Source organism: Leucopleurus acutus, assembly GCF_964270905.1.
Source record: "Leucopleurus acutus genome assembly, chromosome: 5".
Taxonomy (NCBI): Eukaryota; Metazoa; Chordata; class Mammalia; order Artiodactyla; family Delphinidae; genus Leucopleurus; species Leucopleurus acutus.
In genome coordinates this window covers 62,757,708-62,773,190 of record NC_139147.1, presented here as the reverse complement: position 1 = coordinate 62,773,190, position 15,483 = coordinate 62,757,708, and the positions used below count along the sequence as shown (strand labels likewise).

General features: G+C 38.5%; 1 protein-coding gene across 1 annotated transcript; it reads right to left on the bottom strand.

The window, feature by feature from the left end:
• Positions 1-8,635: 8,635 nt before the first annotated feature.
• On the bottom strand, positions 8,636-13,754 carry LOC309961749 (small ubiquitin-related modifier 2-like; the record flags this gene model as incomplete). Its single annotated transcript, XM_082839251.1, has 4 exons — positions 8,636-8,743; positions 8,815-8,964; positions 13,160-13,229; positions 13,705-13,754. The coding sequence occupies 4 exons, from the start codon at positions 13,752-13,754 to the stop codon at positions 8,636-8,638; spliced, it is 378 nt and encodes a 125-aa protein (XP_082695377.1).
• Between the last annotated feature and the right edge of the window lie 1,729 nt (positions 13,755-15,483).

Here is a 15,483-nt window from a genome sequence, read left to right as displayed (position 1 = left end):
GAGCACTTGAGAAAAATGTGTATTCTGTTGTTTTTGGATGGAATGTCCTATAAATATCAATTAAGTCCATCTTGTTTAATGTATCATTTAAAGCTTGTGTTTCCTTATTTATTTTCATTTTGGATGATCTGTCCATTGGTGAAAGTGGGGTGTTAAAGTCCCCTAATATGAATGTGTTACTGTCGATTTCCCCTTTTATGGCTCTTAGTATTTGCCTTATGTATTGAGGTGCTCCTATGTTGGGTGCATAAATGTGTATAGTTGTTATATCTTCTTCTTGGATCGGTCCCTTGATCATGATATAGTGTCCTTCTTTGTCTCTTCTAATATCCTTTATTTTAAAGTCTATTTTGTCTGATATGAGAATTGCTACTCCAGCTTTCTTTTGGTGTCCATTTGCATGAACTATCTTTTTCCATCCCTTTACTTTCAGTCTGTATGTGTCTGTAGGTCTCAAGTGGGTCTCTTGTAGACAGCAAATATATGGGTCTTGTTTTTGTATCCATTCAGCCAATCTGTGTCTTTTGGTGGGAGCATTTAATCCATTTACATTTAAGGTAATTATCGATATGTATGTTCCTATTCCCATTTTCTTAATTGTTTTGGGTTCGTTATTGTAGGTCTTTTCCTTCTCTTGTGTTTCTTGCCTAGAGAAGTTCTTTTAGCAGTTGTAAAGCTGGTTTGGTGGTGCTGAACTGTCTCAGCTTTTGCTTGTCTGTAAAGGTTTTAATTTCTCCATCAAATCTGAATGAGATCCTTCGTGGGTAGAGTAATCTTGCTTGCAGGTTTTTCCCCTTCATCACTTTAAATACGTCCTGCCAGTCCCTTCTGGTTGCAGAGTTTCTGCTGAAAGATCAGCTGTTAACCTTATGGGGATTCCCTTGTGTGTTATTTGTTGTTTTTCCCTTGCTGCTTTTAATATGCTTTCTTTGTATTTAATTTTTGACAGTTTGATTAATATGTGTCTTGGCGTATTTCTCCTGGGGTTTATCCTGTATGTGACTCTCTGTACTTCCTGGACTTGATTAATTATTTCTTTTCCCATATTAGGGAAGTTTTCAACTATAATCTCTTCAAATATTTTCTCAGTCCCTTTCTTTTTCTCTTCTTCTTCTGGAACCCCTAAAATTCGAATGTTGGTGCGTTAAATGTTGTCCCAGTGGTCTCTGAGCCTGTCCTCAGTTCTTTGCATTCTTTTATCTTTATTCTGCTCTGCAGTAGTTATTTCCACTATTTTTTCTTCCAGGTCACTTATCCGTTCTTCTGTCTCAGTTATTCTGCTATTGATCCCATCTAGAGTATTTTTAATTTCATTTATTGTGTTGTTCATCGTTGTTTGTTTCCTCTTTTGTTCTTCTAGGTCCTTGTTAAATGTGTCTTGCATTTTGTCTCTTCTATTTCCAAGATTTTGGATCATCTTTACTCTCATTATTTTGAATTCTTTTTAAGGTAGACTGCCTATTTCCTCTTCATTTGTTAGGTCTGGTGGGTTTTTATCTTGCTCCTTCATCTGCTGTGTGTTTTTCTGTCTTCTAATTTTGCTTATCTTACTGTGTCTGGGGTCTCCTTTTTGCAGGCTGCAGGTTCATAGTTCCTGTTGTTTTTAGTGTCTGACCCCAGTGGCTGAAGTTGGTTCAGTGGGTTGTGTAGGCTTCCTGGTGGAGGGGACTAGTGCCTGTGTTCCGGTGCATGAGGCTGATTCTTGTCTTTCTGGTGGGCAGGTCCACGTCTGGTGGTGTGTTTTGTGGTGTCTGTGGACTTACTATGATTTTAGGCAGCCTCTCTGCTAATGGGTGGGTTTGTGTTCCTGTCTTGCTGGTTGTTTGGCATAGGATGTCCAGCACTGTAGCTTGCTGGCCGTTGAGTGAAGCTGGGTGCTGGTGTTGAGATGGAGATCTCTGGGAGATTTTCACCATTTGATATTATGTGGAGCTGGGAGATCTCTTGTGCACCAGTGTCCTGAAGTTGGCTCTCCCACCTCAGAGGCACAGCACTGACTCCTGGCTGCAGCACCAAGAGCCTTTCATCCACATGGCTCAGAATAAAAGCAAGAAAAAGTAGAAAGAAAGCATTAGTAGAAGAAAGAAAGAAAGGAAGAGAGAGAGAGAGAGGGAGGGAGGGAGGGAGGGAGGAGGGAAGAGGGAAATTATTAAGAGAAAAAATTAAAACAACAACAACAACAAAAAAAAATCGGACGGATAGAACCCTAGGACAAATGGTGGAAGCAAAGCTATACAGACAAAATCTCACACAGAAGCATACAGATACACACTCAGAAAAAGAGGAAAAGGGGAAAAAATCATAAATCTTGCTCTCAAAATCCACCTCCTCAATTTGGGATGATTCATTGTCTATTCATGTATTCCACAGATGCAGGGTACATCAAGTTGATTGTGGAGCTTTAATCCGCTGCTTCTGAGGGTGCTGGGAGAGATTTCCCGTTCTCTTCTTTGTTCTCACAGCTCCCAGGGGCTCAGCTTTGGATTTGGCCCCGCCTCTGCATGTAGGTCGCCAGAGGACGTCTGTTGTTTGCTCAGACGGGACGGGGTTAAAGGAGCCGGTGATTTGGGGTCTGTGGCTCACTCAGGCCGGGGTGGGGGGGGGAGGAAGGGGCACGGAGTGCAGGGCGTGCCTGCGGCGGCAGAGGCCGGCGGGATGTTGCACCAACCTGAGGCACGCTGTGCGTTCTTCCGGGTTAGTTGCCAGTGGTTTCTGGGACCCTGTCAGTGGCGGGCTGCACAGGCTTCCCGGGAGCAGGGTGTGGACCTGTGTTTCTTGTCGGCGGCAGCCTTAGCGTCTCTGGGGTCCGCGCTTTTAGCCGCGGCTCGCGCCCGTCTCTGGAGCTCCTTTAAGCAGCGCTCTTAATCCCTTCTCCTGGCGCACCAGGAAACAAAGAGGGAAGAAAAAGTCTCTTGCCTCTTCAGCAGGTCCAGACTTTCCCCGGACTCCCTCCCGGCTAGCCGTGGTGTACTAACCCCCTGCAGGCTGTGTTCACGCCGCCAGCCCCAGTCCTCTCCCGCTCCGACCAAAGCCTGAGCCTCAACTCCCAGCCCCGCCCGCCCCGGTGGGTGAGCAGACAAGCCTCTCGAGCTGGTGAGTGCTGGTCGGCCCCAATCCTCTGTGCGGGAATGTCTCCCCGCTTTGCCCTCTGCACCCCTGTTGCTGTGCTGTCCTCCGCGGCTCCGAAGCTTTCCCCCTCCGTCACCCGCCGTCTCCGCCCGCGAAGGGGCTTCTAGTGTGTGTAAACCTTTCCTCCTTCACAGCTCCCTCCCACTGGTGCAGGTCCCCTCCCTATCCTTTTGTCTCTGTTTATTCTTTTTTCTTTTGCCCTACCCAGGTACGTGGGGGGTTTCTTACCTTTTGGGAGGTCTGAGGTCTTCTGCCAGCGTTCAGTGGGTGTTCTGTAGGAGTTGTTCCACGTGTAGATGTATTTCTGATGTACCTGTGGGGGGGAAGGTGATCTCCGCGTCCTACTCTTCTGCCATCTTCCCGGAAGCTCCCCAAGATACTATTTTTATTTTTCTTCTGTGCTTTATGAATTTATGTCTAAGATTTGTCTTAAATTAATATTTTGTTATGGAGTATAAGGGTTAATTTTGTTCCAGCACCATTTGTTAAAAAGACTTTCCTTTCCCCCATTGAATGTGCTCAGTGTCTTATCTGAACGTCAGTTGACTTTATATGTGTGGGTCTATTTCTGGGCTCTGTTCTTTTCCGTTGATCTATATATTATATCTTTAAGTCCATGATTGCACTATATTGTTTACTATAGCTTCATAGTAATTTTGAAGTAGGTAGTGCTAAGTTCTCTCACTTTCTTTAAAAGATTGTTTTGACTACACTAGATCGTTCTTATTTACCCAGATTTTAGAATCAGGTTGCCATTATCTTCAAAATGGCCTTTTGGAAACTTGATAAATATTATATTAAATTTATACATCAGTTAAGGGAGAAAAAACATCCTTATGATACCAGGTTCTGTCAATGAGCATAGGTATGGCTCCCCATTTATGTGGGTCTTTTAAATTTCTCACCAATGTTTTGTAGTTTCACTGTGGAGATCTTGCATATTTTTCAATAGATTTTCCCACTATATATTTAATATTTTTGATGATATTATAAATTATTTTTTCATTGCTGTATATAGAAACACTTTTTTTTAACATCTTTATTGGAATATAATTGCTTTACAATGGTGTGTTAGTTTTTGCTTTATAACAAAGTGAATCAGTTTTACATATACATATGTCCCCATATCTCTTCCCTCTTGAATCTCCCTCCCTCCCACCCTCCCTATCCCACCCCTCTTGGTGGTCACAAAGCATGAGCTGATCTCCCTGTGCTATGCGGCTGCTTCCCTCTAGCTATCTATTTTACATTTGGTAGTGTATATATGTCCATGCCAAGAAACACTTTTGATTTTTGTTAATTGACTTTGAATCCTGCAATTTCACTAAACTTACATATTAGTTCTCGTCCCTTATTGAAGATTCTATGATGTTTTCTACATAGATAATTATTTATCTGCACATTACACAGTTTTAATTCTTTTTTTTAGATCTTCAAGGTTTTATTTATTTTTCCTGTTTTATTACATAGGAGGGAAATTCCAGGAAAATATTAAATAGAAATAATGAGAGAGGACATTCTTCTTTGGGAGAGTATGGGGAAAGCATATAAAATTTTGCATTTAGGGATCATATTTGCTGTAGGATTATTTTAGATGTCTTTTATCAAGTTGAAGAAGTTTCCTTCTGGTCTTAATTTGCTGAATTTTTATTCAGACTGCAATTCAATTTTCTCAAATGTAGTTTTCTACATCAATTTAGATGATTACGTTTTTTTCTGCTTTACTCTGTTAGTATAGTGAATTATGTTAATTGATTTTTGAAAAATACTTTGAATGACATTTGCATACCTGAGATAAAATCCATCTGTTGCATCACTCTATCACTGTGTATGTGTGTGTGTGTGTGTATGCAATTTGTTTATATTGTTTATTAAGAATTTTGCATCTGTGATCATAATAGATATTGGTCTATAATTTTTTCTTATAATATCTTTGCCAGGTTTTGATATCAACTTATATTGATTGAATAGTGTATCTTCTTTCTTCATTTCCTGAGAGAATTTATGTAGAATTGGCATTATTCCTTACTTAAATACTTGATAAGATTTCAATGAAGCTGTCTGAGCCAGGAGAACCTTGTAGGAAAATTTTTGATTATGAACTCTATTTTGTATTTACAGGGCTAGATTGCCTTTTTCTTACTGTGTCAGTTTAGATAAGCCTATTACTCAAGAATTTTGTCCATTTCATCTAACTTATAGAATTTAATGACTTAAATTGTTTGTCCTTTTATTTTCTGTAGAATCTCTAGTCAAGTCCCCTTTTTGTTTATAATGTTGGTAATTTTAATTTTGTCTCTTTTTTCTTGATAAATCGTGCTAGAAATTTGTCAAGTTTAGTAATCTTTTTAATGCTTCCACTTTTGACATTTTGATTATCTGTTGTTTGTTTTAAATTTGATTTCTTCTTTTGCCTTCATTATTTCTTCTATTTACTTTGAGCTTAATTTGTTTTATTTTGTCTAGCTTCTAAAGTAGAAGTTTTGACCATTTAAATCATTCATATTTTCTACTATAAATGTCCCTCTAGTGCAGCTTTAGCTGAATCACACAGATATTGATATACTGTGTTTTTGATATAATTCATTTTGTAATATTTTATAATTTCCCTTGTGATTTCTTCTTTGATCTATGGGCTATTTAGAAATTGGTTGTTAAATCCCAAATATTTTAGGGTTTTCTATAATGCTTTTTAAAATTAATTCCTAATTTGATACCATTGTATATTTTCCAGAATATGCTCTGTAGAATTACTATATTCCAGACAGAATAATATAAAATTATGATTTTAATTCTTTAATATTTTGAGACCTTTTCTATGGCCTAGTATATAGTCTATTTTGGTGAATGATTCATGTGCACATGTAAAGACTATAGTTGTTGGGGTAGAATTATGTACATACAGTTATTGGATAATGGTTATATAAAATCTCTGACTACAAATGTGAATTTGTCTACTTCTCCATTTAATCTGTCAGGTTTTGTTTCATGTATTTTGAAATACTGTTACTGGTTGCATACATATTTAGAATTGTTAAAATTTCCTGATGAATCAACTCCTTAATAATTATGAAATGTTCTTCTATTTCTCTAGTAATATTCTTTCCCTTGAAGGCAACTTGGTATGATATTAAGATAGCGACACCATTTTCTTAATCTTCGTGTTTAGATGGTATATTCAACAACAAATTTTAATCTTAAAAAATAAGATTTCTCAATCTTAGTGTTTAAGTGGTATAAATTTTTACACATTTACTTTCAACTTCTCTGTCTTTACACAAAATCTATAAAATTAATTCTTTTTTATACGATCTTATTGCTGGCTTTTACATAGAATTTTTAGTTCATTACCATTTAATATAATTAGTGATATAGTTTAAATCTCGTGACTTCATTTGGTTTTTATTTATCTCATGTATTATTTATTTGTTTGTTTTTCTTTTCTGTTTTCTTTGAGGTAAATCACATTTTTACTATTTTCAATATTTAGATATATGTGTTTTTGTTGTATTTTAGTGGTTTATCTAGAGCAGTGCTATCTAAAGTATCTTTCTTCAATGATGGAAATAGTCTTTATCTGTTCAACCTAGCATGGTAGATACTAGCCATATGTAGCTCTTTAGCATTTGAAATGTGGCTAGTGCAATTTAGGAACTGAGTTTTTAATTTTATCTAATTTTGATTATTTTCTACCTAAATTTAAATATGGACATGTAGCTACTGACTACCCTATTGGACAGTATATATTTAGAGATTACAATATGAATGTTAGATTTATTAGAGCCTACCTTCAAATAATATGCCATGCCACAGTGTAGTTTTTTTGCCTTCTTCCTGCCCTTTAAGCACTTTGTTTCTTGCATTTTAGTTCTACATATGCTAAGAACCCCTCAATACATTCTATATATTGTTATTATTTTTCTTTTAAGTGCTCTGCAGTCTTTTAAAGATACACAGAGATAGGTATAAGTGTAGATATAGATTGAGAATTGTTCTATATTTTTCCAGATATTTACTTTCTGTCATACCTTTTATTTATTCCAGCAGATCTGGAGTTCCATTGGTATCATTGCTCTTTAGCCTGAACAACTACTTTTAGCATGTCCTGTAGTACAGGGTTGCTGGAAGCAAGTTCTCTAAGCTTTTATTCTTTTTTTTTTTTTTTTTTTTTTTTTTGCGGTACGCGGGCCTCTCACTGTTGTGGCCTCTCCCGTTGCGGAGCACAGGCTCCGGACACGCAGGCTCAGCGGCCATGGCTCACGGGCCCAGCCGCTCCGCGGCATGTGGGATCCTCCCGGACCGGGGCACGAACCCGTGTTCCCTGCATCGGCAGGCGGACTCTCAACCACTGCGCCACCAGGGAAGCCCAGCTTTTATTCTTTGAAATGACTTTATTTGCTCTCTTTTTCTTTTTCTAAGGGAGAGATAGAGAGATTTATATATAATACTTTTAGGTTGACTTTTAAAAGCACTTTATATTATTGCTTTGTCCAGTAATATATTGTCCAGTTATTTTTAGTTGGAAATCAGCCATGATGCATATTGTTGTTCCATTCCAGGTAATGTATCTATTGTTACTGACTGCTTTTAAATTATTTTCTTTATATTTTGTTTTCAGTAATTTGACTATGAAGAGCTTATGTGTGTTTTGCTTTATAGCACTCTGCCTGGGGTCCACTGAGGATCTTGGATAGGTATGCTAATGTCTTTCAGTCATTTTGAATCATTCTCTGCCATGTTTCTTTAAATATTTTTTTCTATCCTATTCTCTATGTTCTCTTTCTACACTCGTGTTAGGTTTGATATTGTCCCACAGATCTCAAACACTTCTCTCTTTTTTCACTATTTTTGCCTCAGTTTTGATACCTACTCTTGACATTATTTTCCTCATTTTAAACAAGAAGTTTATTTAAACAACAAGATGCTTGGGAATGTCCTGGTGGTCCAGTGGTTAGGAGTCCTTGCTCTCACTGCCAAGGGCCCAGGTTCAATCCCTGGTCAGGGAAAACAAGATGCTTGATATGAAGGGAAAACTATGATTCATTTCTTTCAGGATAATTTATTCCTGTTTAAAGGCAGATTGCTCTACATGCAAAAAAGGTATAATATTGTCCTTGGTTTTACAATGAAAAAGATTAAAATTCTCCAACTGAACAAAATATGCAAGGATTTTTATGTTATTCTTTTTTTGTTAAACAGTGAGTGTGAAATAACTTACTGGAATATAAAGATAAGAGCTGAATGAACATGCCACTAATGGAGAAAGGGGGGTATTTTCACAGAACTAGAATTTTCCCCTGTCTCCTCTCCATTTGGTGTTGATCAAAGCATACCATTGGCCATTTAGGTTTTTTTTAAAAAATGCAATATGCTTGAGTATATACAGCAGTGACTTTATGTACAGTAAAGGAATGGGGAGGAGGAAAATGAAAGAATAGAGAAAACTATACTGCAGTAGTCAGGATGTGGTAGGACCAAATTGGGTTTTCTAATTGAGAACATGTCTTTATGTTCTACAGTAAAGTAGCAGATTCCCTTTTGAGTAGACACCTCCTATCTGCTGCTGGAACACATCAATTGCATCTTCATCTTTCATTTCCAACGGTGCAGGTGTGTCTGTTTCATTGATTGGTTACCTAATAGTTTGGAAACTATTCTGCCTCATTGACAAACCCTGTCATTCACAATAGGCTTCATCAGTTTGCTAAGTGCTGTATGCCTCTTAATCTTACAGTGCACCAAAGAACCATCCATCCCTGCCATCTTCAAATTAGTATGATCATTGTTCTCAATCTTGACTCCTTCCTTGGGCTTTTCTTCCAGCCCTGGTGAGCACTTCACAAAAGAGGTACCAGGTCCTTACCTAAGGAGGTGTGCTACTGATCTGTCTTCAAGGATACTTTTCTGACTCCAGTCTGCTGTTAAATTCATCTAATGAACTGTTCATTTATAATATTGATTTTTTTCTGAAAATTTCAATACATTTTTCTTCAATATAGTATTCATATATCTCTGTTAAAATCCCCCATCTCTTCACTCGTGTTGCCTGCTTTTTCTACTAGATCCTTTAGATTTTTCATTTTCATTTTATTTTATCTTTATTTGAAGTCTCTGACTGATAATTCCACTATCTGGGCCATCTCTGGGTCTTCCCTCTTTGTATATTCTCTCATGATCATGATTTACATTTTCTTGCTTCTTTGTGTGTGATAAATTTTATGGCATTAAAGGCATGTTGTGTAAACACAGTAGAAATAGATGTAAATATTATTTATTTCTAGAAAAAAATCAAGAGTGAAGAGCTAAATAAATCAGATTTCTAGTCAAGATATGTTTGAACTTTGTTGCAACTTTAGTTTGACCACAGGCTTTACATGTTTTGAAAGTGGAATTAGAATTTACCTCTGGTAGGCTTAGGATCTGAGCACTGGTGAGATCCATAGATCTGTATGCTTCTCTGTCCAACTACTAGCTTTCTTAAACATGAAGATCTCTCAGCTCTCACAGCCTGGCTTCCAGCTCTTTGTGTTTCTGGGGAGTTTTCTTTGTTCTTCAGTCCTCCTATGTTTAGGGAGATCTGTCCTCCCAGAATGCCTCAGAGCACTTTCTCTCAGTATTCTTGTCTGTCTCCAACTCCTAGAAACTGAAATCCTAAGTTGAAATTTATCCCTCTCATTTCTCCTCTCCTACTTTCAAGCCTTTGAGTGACTGCCCCTGAACACTTACCAAGCAATAGAGTTGGTAAGTGAATTCAGATTTACCCTGCACTGGGGGCTCAGAATTCAAATCTGTCCCAGCAACCCACACACAGGCCTTAAATCTTTGTTAAAGATTCTGCTGATTTCTTGTCTATGGAGAAGTTTTTCTTTTCCTGCTAGTCAACCAGGGAGGAGAGCAGCTTTGTACTGATATGTTTTCTCTCCTATGAAGTGTTCATCACTGCAGTTGAGTTTGTTTAGAGATTCTTTGAAATGTCACTATTTTGCGGAGTTCAGGAAAACAGATTTTGTACCTCAGTTGTTTTGTTTTGTTTGTTATGGTGAGAGTTATGCTTTCTCATGACTTCCTACTTCATAACTGGAGGTGGATCCATCACACGATACATTTGTTGATGGAACAGAGGGAAGCAGGAGGGCAGTCTCTCATGTGTTAAGTTTTCAAATTCCAGCTCTCTTTATAACTTACCCCTTGCTGAATTCTTGAGCAAGTTTTTTTTTTTTTAACATCTCTGTTTTCTCAAATGTAAAAGGAGGGTAATAAGGATGCCTAATTTATAAAACTTTGAGAGGATTAAGAGTTATATGCAAACTACTTAGGATGATATCCGAAACATAGTAAAAATTATATAAGTGTTTTGTTATTTTTATTTGGAATAGAGCTTTTGTCCAGAAAGCATTAGGGTGTGTTAAAAAATCTCAGCAAGATGGAGAGAGGATCAAGATAATTACCCCTGACTTTGTAGAGGGTACCGCTACCAATTATTAAAACAGAAGGTATTTCCATAAATAGAGTAGTGTTTAATCAACCTGAATAACACTTTCTAGTTGCTGGTGAGTTAGGTGTTTCATCAGTGAAATTAGGTACTTAGTTGAGTGAGGTAGAAAATATACTACTACAGAAATTAAAATAATTGAAGGGTTAATCACCCCTCTGGCTTTGACGGCCTGTGTACCTCCTGGAGTTGATGGAATGCCCTACAGAGCAATGCACAGCTGATACTCTTACCTTCCCTTGTGCCGTCCCTCGAGCAGCACTGCCTGGCTATGCCTAGGTCTAGGATCCTGAGATTCCCTATAAATGAAAGAAATAAGCTGCAGATGGAATATTTTTTTACATTCCAGTTTTTCCCTCTTAGTTTCTTTCTAAATTCTTTTCCTCTTTCAAAGTCTCTCTTTCTATTTCTTTCTTTTTTTTTTTTTTTCTGTATGCGGGCCTCTCACTGTTGTGGCCTCTCGCATTGCAGAGCACAGGCTCCGGACGCGCAGGCTCAGTGGCCATGGCTCACGGGCCCAGCCGCTCTGTGGCATGTGGGTTCCTCCCGGACCGGGGCACGAACCCGCGTCCCCTGCATCAGCAGGTGGACTCTCAACCACTGCGCCGCCAGGGAAGCCCCTCTCTTTCTATTTCTTATTACCATTGTGGTATCTTCAAATTATCTTCCCATTTTCCCTCTCTGTTCTTCTCTTATATATTAAGCCAAAATAACAATAACAATAATAATAATAATCAATATATTATTTCTTAGAGAGATGAATACATTATATTCTTCAATGAGTATATTTTCTTAATTACTCAGGACTCCAAAACTGTAGAAACATTTTACATATTGAAAGAGGTTCTTAAAAATTAAAAAACAAAAACAAAATCCTCAAACCTTAGAATTATCTAAGTCAGGTAATTGCCTCTCAAAATTGCAGTTTGGAAAAACTGTGGCTCTGATTGACAAACTCTTGCAATTCCTGACACTCAGGGCTCTGTTTCTTTAGGTCTTTTCAGGCTGTCCTGGGTCTCTCCAATTATTAAAAATATGATCAGCTGCAAGGTTATTGTATTTACTACTATTGTGAGTATTGTACGATGCCATTTATCTCCCAGCCTTATTCTCCCCTAAGACCCCCAAACAACACACAACTCTCAATCTCTCTCTCTCTCCCTCCCTCCCTCCTTCCCTCCCTCCCTCCCTCTCTCCTTCTCTCCCTCTCTCTCTCCCTCTTTCTCTCTCTCTGTCCCTCTCCCTCTCTCCCTCTCCCTCCCTCCCTCCATCTCTCTCTCTCTCTCTCTCTCTCTCTCTCCCTCTCCCCCTCCATCTGTCTCTCCTCTCTCTCTCTCCCTCTCTAGCCGCCCCCCACCACACACAGCTGAAAGTTATGCAATACATATATTCTGACGCACTGTCAGGTTCTGTGAGCACTAGTTCAGGGAGGTATTTTTAGCTAAGGGGCTCTTCCAATATAAACAGCAACTTATATGTAAGCCTGGTTCCACTCCTAATGAATTTGCCTAGAAACAAAGGGTTTTTTTTTTTTTTTTTTTTAGGATACAGTATGTACATTTTCTGAAGGAAAAATTGAAAGTGGGCAACCAGTACTCCTCCCATCTGTCCCTGGGCAATCTGCTAGGTGAGCAACCACCATTGGTTGCACAGTCTGGTCCGTCCGCCCCACTGATGGATTGTTTCCTCTTTGCCTTATTTTCAGGGTTGATACTCTCTGAGACAGATAAGTAGGCAGCTGCAGAGGACAGGAGCACAACTCTCAAATCCTGTAGATAATTGCCAAAGGCAGCTGAGTTCAGGAGCCCCACCTGTTAATGAGCTGCCAATTATTTACATGCTTATAAATCATCTTTTAAACACTAACAAGCACTAATAAGCCTTAGCTGCCAGTTACCATGGCAACTGACCAGTCCCAAAAGGGAAGGAGACTACTGACATATGGACTCTGGGTCAATGGTCCAGTATCTCCTGGGACTGATGTTTTTACTCCTGCACATGAAACTGTTCTGTCCAAGTACAAACGAAAATCACACGAACAGGGAGGCACAGGACATGATGGAATGCCTGCTTTTCCCGTGGCAGCTCAGAGTGCCTAACGGGCATAGAATTGTGTCCAACTCCCCATGAGCTACAGGAACAAGCTGCCCTAACTTGTTAAGTGGCAGTTCCTATGTACAGCCATACAGCTGGTCTACCCAGGCCACCTGCTGTCAGATATTTTATTCCCCAGAGCTTCCTGAGCTGCTAGGCTCCCCCAGTCTGAAGAGGGTTTCCTAATACATTCAGTTTGCTGTTGCAAATAGGTAAGATGATAAGCTCTTGTGGGATGCTCAGTAATATTTAGTGAGATGCAAGGAATGGTTTCAGATGAAAAAGAACATATTTTTGCTCCCAGCAAACTGAAGGCATTTTCTTTCTTCTTTTAAAAGCACAGTGAGAAGGCAACCATCCATGACTCAGAACTCTTTATAGTAGAGAAAGAAAACCACCTTCTGTTTTTAACTGGTTTTCCAAACTGGGTATAGGGAAGCTTACCACGTTGGTGTCAGGTATGAGATGACAGTTCAAAGAAGCTGATGATGACAGGGCATTAGTGAACAGTGACCTAATCAAGCAATAGAGAAATATAAGTTTAATCATTTCACCATGACTGACCCAGAAATGCCTTTTACTATGACTTCTACAAGATACTAGTTTTCAATAGAAAGTTGAATTACTGATACCATAAAGAAGTTCCTCACCCTTCAGCAGGTGTTCGAATTGATACCTTTAACCTCCCAACTGCCTGTTGTAGGGCAAAGAACATGAGCTTTAGATCAGGATTTATTAGTATCACTACCATTTAAGTGCCTCCACTCGGCTGGAGGATAAAGGAAATGGAGGCAGCTCTTTGTAAATCTTTAGATTTTGATGAAAATGAAAAATATGGCAGTGGTGGGGATATATTACTCCCTCTACCTTGGGCTATTTTCTGGCCTCTGCATCCATTACATTATAGAGGGGGTAAGGGTTCGAAGGCTGCATGAAATTTAATATATCTATATCTTTTATATATCTAATTGGATATATGCACATGTTACCTTGGAGTTATGCATATGCCAGTGCTGGGGAATTTTCCTTCTCCTGCCATTGTTACTTTTTTTTAAGAAGTATAGCATCAGAAACCTTTATTTTGAAAAAGATATTTTATACCATTTGTGGTTCATTCATCTTTAATATTGTAGTACTTAAAAGTTTTGCTTTATTTAAACTAAGAAAAACCAAAAACAGTTCACCCATTTCTCCCACCACCCCAACCTCCCCCACCTCTGGCAACCACCAATCTGTTCTCTGTATCTATGAGCTTGGAGATAAGATTCCACATATAAGAGAGATTATACAGTATTTGTATTTCTCTGTCTGACTGACTTATTTCACTTAGCATAATGCCCTCGAGTTTCATCTGTGTTGTTGCAAATGGCAAGATTTAATTATTTTTTTATGGCTGAGTAATATTCTGTTGTATGTAAGTACCACAATTTATTTATCCATTAATCCGCTAATGGACACTTAGCTTGTTTCCATATCTTGGCTATTGTAAATAATGCTGCCGTGAACATGTGGGTGCATATGTCTTTTTTAATTTGTGATTTCATTTTCTTCGATACATACCCAGAAGTGGAATTGCTGGGTCACATGATAATTCTGTTTTTAATTTTTTTTTTGAGGAACCTCCATACTGTTTTCCATAGTGAATGCACCAATTTACATTTCCAGTGCACAAGGGTTCCTTTTTCTCCACATTTTCACCAACACGTGTTATTTCTAGTCTTCTTGATAACAGCCATCCTACAGGTGTGAGGTGATAGCTTATTGCAGTTTTCATTTGCATTTTCCTGATGATTATAGGTGTAGAGCATCTTTTCATGTACCTGTTGGCCATCTGTATGCCTTCTTTGGAAAAATCAGATCTTCTATTCAGATCTTCTGTCCATTTTAAATGAAATTATTTGTTTGTTTTTGCTGTTGAGTTTTATGCATTCTTTATGTATTTTGGATGTAACCCTTTATCAGATATATGATTTGCAAATATTTTCTATGATTCAGTAGGTTGTCTTTTCATTTTGTTGATGATTTCCTTTGCTGTACAGAAGTGTTTTTGATCTGATATAGTCCCATTTGTTTATTTTTGCTTTTGGTTACTTTCTATGTAGAGTATCTACTTAATTTGGCTTCTACCAGTCGTTCTTCAAGTCTCCTGTGCTTGCCAGTTTGAATACTAAGATAGGAATTAGAATCTTTACAAAGGGGCAAAAGTAATGTCAAAGGCTTTGGTAGCATATTACATAAGGTTGTCCCCAAAATGAAATATTCTTGGATGAGCAGAGTGACTATGTGAGTAAAAACCCAATGGAAAATAAAATGTAGGACTGATGAGAGGTCCAAAAAATATCAATTATGTTGAAAACATTGTCAAAATTTAAAGGCTGCAAAAATGCCTAGATGAAAGGGCAATCAACCATGTGGATTGTGGAGAAAAGTTTATGAAGGAACTTATGGCCCTTTGGTCTTGCTTCAGGTGGGTTGGTGGTGAGGTTGGTAAGGTGAGGGAGTAATTTGTATGTTTATGCATGACTGATTTAATAAGGAACCAAGTCATTTGAAATCAGGGGAAAGCAGACAAATCTCCCATGCAGGAGAGAATTTAACCCCCCAGCCCCTGCCCCTCCAAATCCTTCTCTTCATTTGGAGTGGTCAAGTGGAAAGACTGGATCCTGGGAAACAGGGCTCCAGCCCTGCTTGTGCTTCTGCATAGCTGTGAACCATTAGACATGTTGCTTCTCATTTCTGGGTCTGAGTTTTTACACCCTCTTTGTGTA